The sequence below is a fragment of the Talpa europaea genome (genome assembly GCF_964194135.1).
Source record: "Talpa europaea genome assembly, chromosome: 14".
Classification (NCBI taxonomy): domain Eukaryota; kingdom Metazoa; phylum Chordata; class Mammalia; order Eulipotyphla; family Talpidae; genus Talpa; species Talpa europaea.
Window position 1 is genome coordinate 48,499,347 of NC_140082.1, and position 13,629 is coordinate 48,512,975.

Here is a 13,629-nt window from a genome sequence, read left to right on the forward strand (position 1 = left end):
ACTAGTTAAAAGAGGATAATAATTCAAAGATACTTTATTTTTGCAAAGATAAAATGTCTGTCATGAAAATAATTCAAAGTAAAATTTTTGGCATTTAGTAAGTGCTCAGTACACATTTTTGTGATTTTTGTTGGCTTTTGAACGAAGCATGCTGATCCATTTACTGATTGAAATCCTGAGTCTATAGAGTTAATTGTTTTCTTTCTCTTCCAATGGTGCCTATGTGAAAAGGTTTTCATTGCAAACTGTATTTGCTTGTATTACCTCTGTCATCATTTATTGCTCATTTGTTTTTAATTTCTTGCTAGGAGTCTGGCTGGGAGTTGAATGGGACAATCCTGAGAGAGGAAAGCATGATGGAAGCCACGAAGGAACTGTGTATTTTAAATGCAGGTAATTTTTCATTATGAAATGGCTTGATTATTTAGGATAATATTTAATAGTTGAATAAAGAGAGATGGAGGAGAAGAAATATTTGGCTCTTGGGATAGTTATAATATAAAATTTGGTTTATTGTAACAAGAAAATTCTATTGGTAGGGTTTTTTTCCTCGTTTTTAACATTTTTTCTGTTAACCTTTAACATTTTTACTGTTAACAGGTGAGGTGGCTTTTCTTTCTTTTTTTTTTAAAGATTTATTTTATTATTTGTACAAGAACCAGGGTACAGGCCAGATGTGCGGGAGGGTGAGAGGATTCACCAGAGACAGAGTGGGGAACAGAACAGGCAGACTGACAAAATACACTGTTGAGGGGAGCAGCCGGTGTGACAGGAGAGGTTTGCCGTGCCATGTGGGATTCTCATCAGCTGGCCGGGATGGAACCGGTGCTGCAGAGGCTGTGGACAGCTTCACAACGTAGCGCTCAACTGCCACCAGGGGAAAACCAAGGTGGCTTTTCTTATATGTTTGTTTTTTGTTTTTTATAATTGGATGTATCTAAACATTTCTCATTGATTCATTAACAATTTATAATTCATTGAATAGCCTAGCTATTCAACAAGAAACAGTTGATTGAACAAAATACAGAACATCCAAATAGCGGAATGGTAGGCCACCATATATATAAGTTCTTGTCATGAGGAGTTACATATTATATTGCATATCTACTATTATATTTTTTTCTACTAATATTTAAAAAATTTCATTTTTCTAATATTTTTAACTGTTTGATTTTAGAGAAATTACATGATGCTCTGAAAAGGATGGTGGGGAACTTTCAGGCTGAATCTGTTCTTTAAATTTTTATGTTTTCCTCACGTTTCATTTTCTCAAAAGGATCTCTTAACATTGTTTATTTTTTCTGAAGTGCTACATAGTGAACACAAAAATCAAGAGGTCCCTAACTGCTTAGAACAATTTTTATGACCCTGAACAAGATTTACCAGCCCTTAAAATGTAGGTCAAAATTAAATATAGCAAAATATGTTTCCTGGTCTTCTGTAATTTTCATAAGTCATGGCCTCCCTGGTGGCGCAAGGGGATAAGTCTCAGACCATGAAGCTATCCACAGCCACTGCAGCGCGAGTTCAATCCCCAGTCAGGGAACTACCCACATGGTGCAGCAGACCTCTCCTGCCTCCCCCACTGTTCCCCTCAGCAGTGTATTTCAGTCGGTCTGCCTCTTCTGCTCCCCACTCTGTCTCTGGTGAATGCTCTCACCCCAGCACCTCTCGCTTGTACCCCAGTTCTTGTATGCATACATAAATAAAACATAAATAAATAAAAAATTTTTTTTTAATAAGTCACATTCCTGGAGGCCAACTGTGATGGCAGATATGGGATGGGGCCAGCTCATATTCTATCAGGAGCCCATGGAGGAGGAAGGGAGCAGTTTATGTGTTTAGGGAGTTGTAGAAATAGAAATTCTTAACCTGGTGTCTTCTTATTATTGCCTACCTGGATCATAACCTTGCAGACTCTCCAGTGAAGGACTTTTCCTGTGGAGCCTGATACAGCACACTTGCCCTTTTTTAAAAGCTTGTCCAAATCACCCATGATTACATGGTCCTTAGTGGTTTCTGGATATAATGATATTTTCTGTCTTGGTTACCCTGAATAAAAATATCAAGACTTACTGTAGTCCTGACAGATCTAGGATTTGCCTTGAAGTGCCAGCAAAAGACCTCAATTGAGGGGCATGGACTCATTGTTTAGTTTCTTACCCTTAGAACATCTAAAAAAGACATAACTAAATTTCATTGAATGTTTATTGGGCAATATAAAAGGGAGCATAGGAACCAATGTGGTGGAAAAATCACTGGTCTAGACTAAGCAAAGTACTTTCATAGGTGTTAGGGCTTATATTGGTGTTAATTAGAAGATGACTCCACCTAGTAAATATTATACTAATGTCTTAGAATCTCTAAGTCAGACAAAGTTTATTATACCATATGCATTTATTATTAAGCTAATTCAGATATTTATATATATATATATATACATCTCTTCCCTTTTTAGAAATTGCTTTTTTTATTTTTCAAAATTTTCTTTGATATTATTTTCATGAAGTCAAACCAGTTGAAAATTGTCAGATCATAAATTTTCTCATATGCCTGTGAATTCCATAAATGGCATTTACCTGTTATAAATAAGAAAAATCAGAGTTTAAAGTTGTCATATGATAGGAGAGCTGGGATCTTTATCTCTTCAGATACCTGTGTGTTAATATCAAATGACAGTGTGTTAGACATGCAACAATATAGTTTTGTGCTTTGGCACATAAATTTATAAAAGTTGTTCTTTGCATTTTAAACAAAGGCTGGCAGGATATATTGAACATATTGTTTGATGAGCACAGTTCTTGAGTCTCCTCAGCATCACCACTTGATAGGATGATACTCTGCTCTTCAGGATTATGTCCTACCTTTCTAGGACAATACTTTGGAAAAGAAATGTAATTTTCAAGGCCCAGATCATGGCACACATTCTTCCCAGTATAAATACCTGTACTCCCTACCAAAATTCACCTCATGTTAATCTCATGAAACTCCAGTTTAGAGTAACAATTGCAGTGGTTTAACCTCTGCTTTAACAATTTTTTTTTAAGATTCATTTATGCATACAAGAACTGGGGTACAAGCCAGAGGTGCGGGGGGGGGGTGAGAGGATTCATCAGAGACAGAATGGGGAACAGAACAGGCAGACTGGCCGAAACACACTGCTGAGGGGAGCAGCGGATGAGACAGGCGGACTGTGCCATGTGGGTAGCTTCCTTTCCAGATGGGGATCGAACTCATGGTATAGAGGCTGCAAATAACTTCACAGTGCTGTGCTTAACCACTTGCGCCAGCAGGGAGGCCCTTAACAATGACTTTCAGGAAGAGTGTTATCCCAGGGGTGGGAAAAAGCTTTTTTAAAGTTAGCTTCCTTATTTTTATTATATGTGTTCCTAGACTCTTAACTCTTTTGGGGTGGTTATAACTTAAGGTAAATATGGCAATCTCCTGAACAGGTATTACCCATAATCAATATTTGTGACACTGTCCATTAATAGCAATTTATATGGTTATGTAAGATTTATGCCTGTGAACCAGTTATTAGTGTCTTTCTCAGGTGCTTCTTTTCTCCATTTGTTGTCTTTTGGGGGATTGAGAGGTTCAGTTAGGGTAATTAACCTTGGGGTTCTCCTTACCTTTTCCTTAGATAGCAGAGTAACTTCCAGTTTTTTTTTTTTTTTTTTTTTTCCTGTCAACCTAAATTGAAGACTATGGAAGCCATGGTTCTGAGGTTCTGTTTAGAGTGGGTCAGTATTCCACCAATCAACTTTTATTTAAACTGTTCTCTTTCCAAGCAATTACCTGGTTTTTCTTTCTTTTTTTAAAGATTTGTTTATTTATGCATACAAGAACTGGGGTATAGGCCAGAGGTATGGGGGATGAGAGGATTCACCAGAGACAGAGTGGGGAACAGAACAGGCAGACAGAACGAAAGCACTGCTGAGGGGAGCAGTGGGAGAATCAGAGAGATCTGCTGTGCCATGTGGGTCACCTCCTTGGCAGGGGATGGAACTCATGCTATAGTGGCTGCGGCATAGCTTCATAGTGTTGCATCTTAACCCCTTGCCCCACCAGGGAGGCCCCTACCTGGTTTTTCTTTTCTGATGAGCAAGAAATTTTAAAATGTGACCTTTCTTTTGCTACTAATGAGTGGACTCTAATGCTTGGCATTAGAAGGCACATACTGTTCTAGACTCTATTTGCAACACTGGATAACTTAAAAATGAAAGCTTCTTGATTTATTCATCCACTGTGTATCATAAGATTGTTATAAAGTGTTTTGAGATTCTTGAGTGAGCAGTAGTGAATCAATATAAAATATTTTCCTGATATGGTATTGTAAAGTGTTAGAATGATTAAAAAAAAACCTTAATGTTCTGACATTATGTAGTTTGAGTATTTGTCTGCAAAAGGTGTAGAGCTGTTTCATTTTTGGAAGCCTCTCATGAATCAGGGCAAAATAAATATATGTCACTCGAAGCAGTCTATAAAAAGATCCCTATCTTTTATGCCATTTTTCTGTTGGTAAAATGAGTTCACCAAGTCTGTTTTTTAAGATATTTCAGCAATCATTGTGCATTGAACAAAAATAAATACTTCTCCCCTCGTGATGAATAGTTAGTTATATAACCTAGCTGGAAGATATCCCTGTGACAAAGTATTAAGATCAACAACATTGATCAGAAACTCCCCAGAGACCTAGTTTTGTCCTGTATCTAGCATTTTAATTACCAGAAAGAAAGATTACTGGTAATCTTACTGTGGGAATTTTGAAATTTCTTGGGAAACCCTTTACTTTTGAGTAATACCGCCAGATTCCGTATGTAAAAATAAAAAAAAAATGCACAGTGAAACATGGATTTCAGATAAGCAGTAAATTATTTTTGGTATATGCATGAGACATGTTAAACAATGATTTGCTGTTTACTTGAAATTTAAATTTAACTGGGCATTCTGAATTTTATCTCATAACCTTTTTGTGGTTATATGGCAGATTGATTCTTGGTGATCAGACTTCATGTGAATGTCACATTTCTACAAGGGCCATGGTCAGGATGCTGATTTTGCTAGTAGCATCTATAATTGGTGGGTTGAAGGAGGAAGGAAGTTGAACAAGCCAAATGCCAGGTTCAGTATTTTAGTGTTTGGATGTAACATCTTCCTATCAATTTAGAATCTCTGTGGAGTCTATATCAATTTTAAGTTTATCTTTGGAGATTTATTGTTACTGACCAGCATGCATTTAGCTAGTGTTTTTCATTATTTGCTGGGCTGTTTTGTTTACCTGAGAAACCTGCCAGAAATGTTCTAGAAGAGATTAATCTTTGATGTTATTCTTTGATCTGTAAAGGGCATCATATCTTCTTTGTAACTACCTAACACCATTCCTAACTCCTTTCATCTGCCTGCAAACTAAACAATAATAAAGATACCTTCCTGAATTTTTCATTACCACTGTTTTAAAAGTGCAAATTGAGGACAAAAATGAAAACCATAGTACTTGTTCTGCATTGTCTTCTCATTATAAAAAAGTGTAACTTCTGCTGTTACACTTTTGTTTAAATTGACTGATATTTGAAAAATAGATTTTCCTATTTTTGTCCCTCCCACCTCCCCCAATTGTTACTCCTTCAAGGAAGACCAAGAAATACTATTTCATAACTTTCTTTTATATATATATATTTTTTTTAAAATTTATTCATTCATATAAGAACCGTGGCACAGGCCAGATGTGCGGGAGGGTGAGAGGATTCACCAGAGACAGAGTGGGGAACAGAACAGGCAGACTGACTGAAATACACTGCTGAGGGGAGCAGCAGGCGCAACAGGAGAGGTCTGCCGTGCCATGTGGGATTCTCACTGGCCAGTTCAGATCAAACCCGCGCTGCAGAAGCTATGGACAGCTTCATAGCGCTGCGCTCAACTGCCTGCGCCACCAGGGGAGGCCCGACTATTTCGTAACTTTTTTTTTTTTCCTGGGACACTCGCTGGCGGCCGGGGAACGAACCAGCGCTGCTGAGGCTGCAGGCGCAGAGCTCAACCGCAGCACAGAGCTCAACCTCTGAGCCACCAGAGGAGGCCCCACTTTCTTTTCATTAGCATTTGACATTATTCTATTTCCTAACCTGAAGCCTATTTCATAAATGTGAGACTCTGAGAACAGTTTTTTGATGTAAAATTTATACACATTTAGATTGATCTAGTCATATAAACTAATGTTCTGTGTTGTCTGGAATTATTTTGTCAACACTTAACAACATAACCTGGGATTTAGTTCAGCTGTGGTACATGTAAATTTTTAACATTAATAAGAGTTGTCAGTAAACCTAAGAATTCTTGTCTGCTATCATAATAGAAAATTAAGGGAGGGAGCTATAACCTGAAAGTGATCTTTATAATTTACTTCAGGAAAAGCATTTGTTTTGAAACTGTAACAGGGTGGTCCCCAGGAAAGGGGGAGGTTCTCTGCCCCACCCAAGGGAGGGTGGAGCTGAGCAGGAAGAAGAGAAGCTGAAGAAGAGACTGAGGAAGGAAGGAGCAGGATGGAGCCAGAAGGAGACCTGGAGGAGGCGCATGGAGCCTAGAGACACGTAAAGAAACTGTGCTTGTCTTTTGGTCGTGGACTGGGTGACACAGATGTGGGTGAGACCCGTGGGGAGGTGACCATGGCAGCTTTTATCTTGATGTTGATTTTGCTCTTTTCCTTCCGGGCTTGTCTGGTTGTTTGTGACCCTTTTCTGTGGGTCCCCACTGGAAGATGCTTTAGACTTGTAGCAGGCTTTGGGGCCTTGTTCTGGGCCGATCCCATATGGATGGAGTTTTACCCACGAGGGGACGGGTAACTTTGGGTGCTTCATTTAGAAACTAGACTCTTTGCCTTACCTGTATTGTTTCCTAGTTTTATTAAAGTTCCTTCCCATTAAAGTCTCCTATGTTTTGTGTTGATGTGGCGGATGGCAGAACCCATGTAGAATAGGCAGGTTTGCGGGGTTTGGGCTGCCCCTCTCCCTGTCCTATAACAAAACCATAATATTTTATTTAAAATGTTATAGTCTCTAAATGTTTTATTTTCAGTAGTATGTCTGCTATGTTACTTTATTTTCTTTTTTCAAATTTATTTTTTGCATGGAAGAACTGGGATATAGGCCAGAGGTGTGGGGGGTAAAAGGATTCACCAGAGATAGTGGGGAGCCGGACAGGCAGATTTACTGAAATACACTGCTAAAGGGAGTAGCTGGCAAGCAAGAGAGGTCTGTTGTGCCATATGTGGGTGCCGCGGACCAGCACAGCAGTAGACGATGAGGCCACCTCAGGGTTGAGAGAAGCGTGCAGGGTGGTCAGGGCGTCGGTGAAAGAAATGACAAACAGACACACTTCAAGAGTGAAAATCTGAGTGTAATTTTCTTTGAGTTTGAGACCAGTATATATATGTTTTCCAAAAGCACAGGAATGAATATCAATGAAATTAGCTTGCTCTTGGGCTCAGTCTATCACCATCAGGGAGGTGATCTACATAACAAGCAATGACCATTATAGAAGAAAGAAGGAAGTTTAGAAAGACAAATAAGGGATTAAAGTTTGTAGTTCTAGAAAGACAGGATAAGATTTTTAGCATTCTTGTAGTGGTTCTTGGTGGTCATTATCTTTTGATAAGCTTCTGCCTTTTCAGGGAACTTCTGCTGAACTTCCTCTGCTTCAGGGTGTTATGCTGTTCTCCCCCCCCACCCCCCACCGTGGCGAAAGCCATTCCTAAAGATCACTGGGGGGGGGGGGGTGCTGCAGGTATGTAGGGTTTTGCTGTTCTCCCCCTGCGCACTGGTTGCCCAGCCGGACCTAGGGACGGTTAGCCCTAAAGGTCACTGCCTGGGGAGGTGCAGCATGTGGGTTAGCTCCTTGGCTGGGGATTGAACTCAGACCATAGGAGGAGTAGCAGTAGACCACCAGGAAGGCCCTATGCTACTTTATTTTCAAAGGTATTACATATAGGATCCTGTTTGATGCCTGTGCTAGGACAGAAGTACCACCACTTTTTCACTAAACTTCTATTCATCTTGTCCAGTTCAGATTCTATTTATTTGTGAAATATATACTAACACAGGGATCTTTTTGTGCTTTGAATCCTTTTAGGAGGTATAAAATATTTTTAGAAATGGAAAATAAAATATATTGCATTCCAAAGGAAGTTTAGTCATATTGAAATAAATTATCAAATTATTTTAAAATTAATTATTTGATATAATTATATTTCTTTACTAAATAAATAATAAGAACTGCTATTGGGTCTAATAGCTACTAAAATATTGAGGGAGTGATGAGCATAAATTAAAAAAAAAAGGTAACTTTAAAGTTATACAAAGATGTCTGTAATTTCTTTTTTTTTAAAAAGATTTATTTTATTTTTATGCACACAAGAGCTAGGGTACAGGCCAGAGGTGTGTGTGGTGGGGGTGAGCGGATTCACCAGAGACAGAGTGGGGAGCTGAACCGGCCGACTTACTGAAATACACTGCTGAGGGGAGCAGCAGTTGAGACAGAAGAGGTCTGCTGCGCCATGTGGGTTGCTCTCTGGCCGGGGATGGAACTCATGCTGCGGTTAGCTTCATAGGTTGTGTCTTAACCCCTTGCGCCACCAGGGAGCCCCCTGTAATTTCTGTTGGTGACAATGTACTATGTATATTACTGTGGTTTGTGCCTGGGCTTACAATGGAAGGAAATAATGAGTTTTAGTTTAGTGAAGATTGATCGCCTCATTTATTTCAGTTAGCTGTCATTATATGATAAACCACCCCAAATTTTTGAGCTTAAAACAACCATTTTATTGTTCATGATTGTGTGTCAGGATTTTGAGCAGAGTTTAATAGAGACAGTTATCTCTATTCCAAATTATGTTGGCTAGAGCATCTATGATAGCCTTGCATAATTAGGGACTTGGTGTCGGTTGTTGACTGGGATCTCTTCTAAATGGGATCAGTCTCTCTATTTCTTCCTTTGGCCTTTCTCCGTCATCTAGCATGAGTTTCTTTATACAGTGTCTGGTTTACAAGAAGGTGAAAATGGAGAAAAAGGATCTTAAGACTCAGTCTCTACTCTGTTAGTAAAAATAAGTACACTTTAAAGAGAAGGGGAACTAGACCCCACCTGTTGGTGGCATAAATGGTAAAATTACATTGCCTAAGGATTTGTTGGCTGGGAGTCATATTTATTGATATCATAATTCATGATTTATTGATATCATAATTCATCTGTGGTCACAGCAATTCATATCACTTCCCCATACGAGATTCACATCACTACCCCATGCAAGGTTCACGCCTCCATCTTCAAGAGTCATCTTTAGGTGCTGATTCTGAGTCCAGTGTAGAGCAATTTATTTATTTATTTATTTTTTATTAAACTTTTTTTTTAATAGAGGCATGTTTTTATTTATTTATTTGTTTGTTTGTTTGTTTGTTTTTGTTTATACATGCACTGGGTACAGTCAGAAGCGCGGGAGGGTGAGAGAATTCACCAGAGCCAGAGTGGGGAGCAGAGCAGGCAGAAGGACCAAAGTACACTGCTGAGGGGAGCAGCGGGCGGCAGGAGAGGTCCGCGCGCCATGTGGGACCCTCCTCCGGTGGCCGGGGAGCAGCCGGGGATCGAACCAGCGCTGCAGAGGCATATAGCAATTTAAATTAGGCATCTTGGGGCAGAAGTTCAGAAGGTGCTCCTTGATCCTTAGATCAGTGAAGATGAGAGTATCTGCCCTCCTCACACTCTACATAGAGTGATGAAGGAACAGCATAATCGCAAGACTTTCCTGTTCACAAAGAGCAAGAAGGAGAAGCACACAACCATCACGCATCAGTATGGTTCTTAAATCTAGCCTGGCCCCTTCCCCTTACTCTTGGTCAGGTGACCAGCTGTTCCTTCAGAGTCACTCTCTAGTTGCTAGAGCCTGAGGTCAGCCTTCTCTGTCACTTCCCGGGCTTTTGCAGCACTGCACACAGTTGTCTACCTTCACTGTCTTCAGGACGCCACACCCTCTGGGTTTTTAACTACCTCCTCACCACTTCTATCTGTGATGTCACTTTTGGGATCATAAATTCCTTTCACAATCTGGTAATATGTATGTATGTTATACTACAGAAGTTGTCATCAGTATTAGTTTTCATCCTGTTCAATTATGGTGACTTCTAGGAAGTTTTGATTTCTTGAATAGATAATGGTTGTAAGCCAAAACAGTGTTTATAGTACAACTTTGGCAATTTGTGTATTTTATCACTCTCTAAAAGATCAAATGATAATGTTAACATTTACAAATGCTTCATAATTTGACTTCCCTAAAAATGAGGGTTTTTTGTTGTTGTTTTCTTTTTTTTACTAAAGCACCAACCCTGGTGCTGTCATGTGATCATTTATTTCTATTTTATATTTGCGGAAACAGCTCAATTACTTAGCAAAGCCAGAGGTAAATAAGCCAATTTTTCATAGGCTATGAACTACAATAAGAGATCTCTTAAAGGTTATTCTTCTATTAGTTTAACATAGTTTATTTGTTTGGTTCCAACATGGAATTTTTCCTTTAAGATTTCAGTCTTTCACCAAAAGTATAGTTAAAGAAGATCTAGTGAATTTATCATTGAAGTATCATTTTTAACTGTTGAATTTCCCTGAAAATGAGGTATCATTGCCATGATATAAGGGATGCTGAAATTTATTGTGTCTAAGGGACTATTTTGAATAACTTGGAATGTCTGAGAGTGATCATTATATACAATGATATGATACAGTGATAGAATTTCTATTAACTCCTGCTAGAGAATATTACTAAAAGTCGCTATAAAGCCTGAATAAAAATTGTGATGAAATACCCTATATTTCTGTGAAATTCTTTTTGCGTGCTATAATTTAGCTCCATGTTTAAACTTTTAAAATGCATCTAGTTCAAGTTTTCATTTTGTGCATAATTACCCACAAATATTTTCATTTTCTTTGTGTCTTTATTCAGTCTTTGTATATCTGTAGATCTGATTCCTATATAGTGTATATGTATAATTCGGTTCAATTTTTAGAAATCTCAACATTATTTTGTGTGTAATTTCATAAAGTAATACAGATAGAATTCTTTAATGAGTACATCTCTTTGGCTTACTTAATAGTTCCTATCCAATTGGGCATTTTTATGGTTACCAGAGTCCCTCAATTACAAATAAATGCTATTATACAGAATCACTGTAAATGCAATTTTGTTTAATTTTTAAATTACTGCCTACTGACAAATTCCCAGAATGATTATACAATCAAGAACAAATCCAACTGTGCAGTCTTTGTGGTGTTATGATTTTTCTTTATTTTTTGCCAGTTTTGTTGAAAATAGTTTCATTATTTGAATTGCCTCTTTTCTTTTATTTTTATTTTTTTTTTAAATTTTTTTTTTTAATAGAAGCATGTTTTATTTATTTATTTATTTGTTTGTTTGTTTGTTTTGTTTATACATGCACTGGGTACAGTCAGAAGCACGGGAGGGTGAGAGAATTCACCAGAGCCAGAGCGGGGAGCAGAGCAGGCAGAAGGACCGAAGCACACTGCTGAGGGGAGCAGCAGGCAGCAGGAGAGGTCTGCGCGCCATGTGGGACCCTCCTCCAGTGGCCAGGGAGCAGCCGGGGATCGAACCGGCGCTGCAGAGGCCGCGGGCAGCCTCGCAACCCAGCGCTCAACCGCTGCGCCACCGGGGAGGCCCTCTTTTCTTTTAAATTGTATTTTTTATTGAGGTAACTTTGGTATACAGCATCATATATAATTCAGAGGTATAGGCTCACACCTCTTCAGATTTATGTTACTACACCACACCAATCACCACCAAACTCATAGTCCTTCCCCATAGTCCATTGGATCCTCTGTACACTTGGCCTCCTACCTCCTACCTCCCTGGCAGTCTTAGGTATACCGTCAGATTCTGCGGTTTGTTCTTTGGTTTTGTCCATTCCTTTGTTTTGTTTTTCTATATTCCACTTGAGTGAAATCATCTGGTATTAGTCTTTTTTTTTTTTTTTTTGCAGTTATATCCTTTAATTTTCTATAAACTTATTTTTTTATTTTAGTATTTTATTTTATATAATTCTTACATCATTTTTCATTTTTGCACAAGGTATGCATTTTCATTTTGCTTATATTCCCCATACAATTGCACCCCCACCCCTTATTTTGACCCTAGTCCTTCCTCTCCTCTCCCCTCCCCCACATCAGTCTTTCTCCTGACTTCTTTGCTTAGCATAATCCCCCCCAGTTCCATCTATGCTGTTACAAATGGCAAGATTTCATCTTTTTATTTTTTTTAAATCACTGAATAGTATTCCATTGTGTATATATACCATACCTCCTCCTCCTTTTTTTTTTTTTTAAGATTTATTTATTTATACAAACTGGGGTATAGTCAGAGGTGTGGGAGGGTGAGAGAATTCATCAGAGACAGAGCTGGGAGCAGAACAGGCAGACGGACCAAAGACACTGCTGAGGGGAGCAGTGGGCGAGGCAGGAGATGTCTACTGTGCCATGTGGGTTGTTCCCCAGGCGTCTGGGAATCGAACCTGCACTGCAAAGGCAGTGGAGAGCCTTACAGCACTGTGCTCAATCCAGTGCGCCACCGGGGAGGCCTATATATACCACACCTTCTTAATCCACTCTTCTGTCATTGGGCATTTAGGTTGTTTTCGTAACTTGGCTATTGTAAATAGTGCTGCAGTGACCATGAGTGCGTCGTATGTCCCTTTGAATTAATGATTTTCTATTTTTCTTTTAGATACCTAGGTGTGGAATTACTGGATCATATAGTATATTTAGGGCTGGACCAGTCTGTATTTCTACCTTTAGTATACAAAGGAGGCTTCCTTTTTCTCCATACTTGTGCTAACATTTGTGTTTTTTTTTCAGTGTGATAGATTTTTTAATAAAATTGATGTGGAGAAGAAGAAGAAAGGACATTCCTGATAAAACTATCAAAATTACCATTTCCTTGTGGGCAAATGTCCTGCCAGATAGTGTTGGCCTGAAGTGGGACCGCTGAGGCCTGAAAGCTTGCCACAAGTCTAAGGTCCTTCTGGCATCAGGCAGTTTCCCAGAGAGCTGAGACAAAAGGAGATACTCAAAATTCAAAATATACTACATCAGGTTAACAGCTGCCATTGTCTCTGCCAAGGGCCAGGAGCAGCCTCCCTGTGTCTCTCACCCATGTATCTCTTCCAGGTATCTCTCCTTGTCTCTCCTCCATGTGTCTCCTTGAAGTACATCTCAGAGTGTCACCTCTCAGCAGTACCAAGGGGCAAGACAGAGAAGAAAAGCCTTTTTTTTTTTTTTTTTTTTAATATGGGCCATTCTCATGGGAGTGAAATGGTAACTCATTGTGTTTTTGATTTACATTTCCCTGATAAGTGATATTGAACATTTTCATATGGCTGTTGGCCATCTATATGTCTACTTTAGAGAAATGTCTACTTTTCCTGTCCATTTTTTGATTGGGTTATTTGTTTTTATTGAATTTTGAGTTTTTCATAGATCGTGGATATTAATGCTCCTTATTGGAAGTATGATGTGCAGATATTTTCTCCCACTCAGTAGGGTGCATTTTTATTTATTTTAAAAGATTTATATGCATAC

At 38.9% G+C, this 13,629-nt stretch overlaps 1 protein-coding gene across 1 annotated transcript in view; it reads left to right on the forward strand.

Annotated features, from left to right (window-relative positions):
* TBCE (tubulin folding cofactor E) overlaps window positions 1-13,629 on the forward strand; it is a gene marked incomplete at both ends in the record, with an annotated part of 59,773 nt that overhangs the window by 18,118 nt on the left and 28,026 nt on the right. The window contains one exon of the mRNA XM_084253426.1: window positions 309-393. Within this exon, the coding sequence (XP_084109552.1) occupies window positions 309-393 (85 nt within the window). The remainder of the gene's footprint in view (window positions 1-308; window positions 394-13,629) is intronic.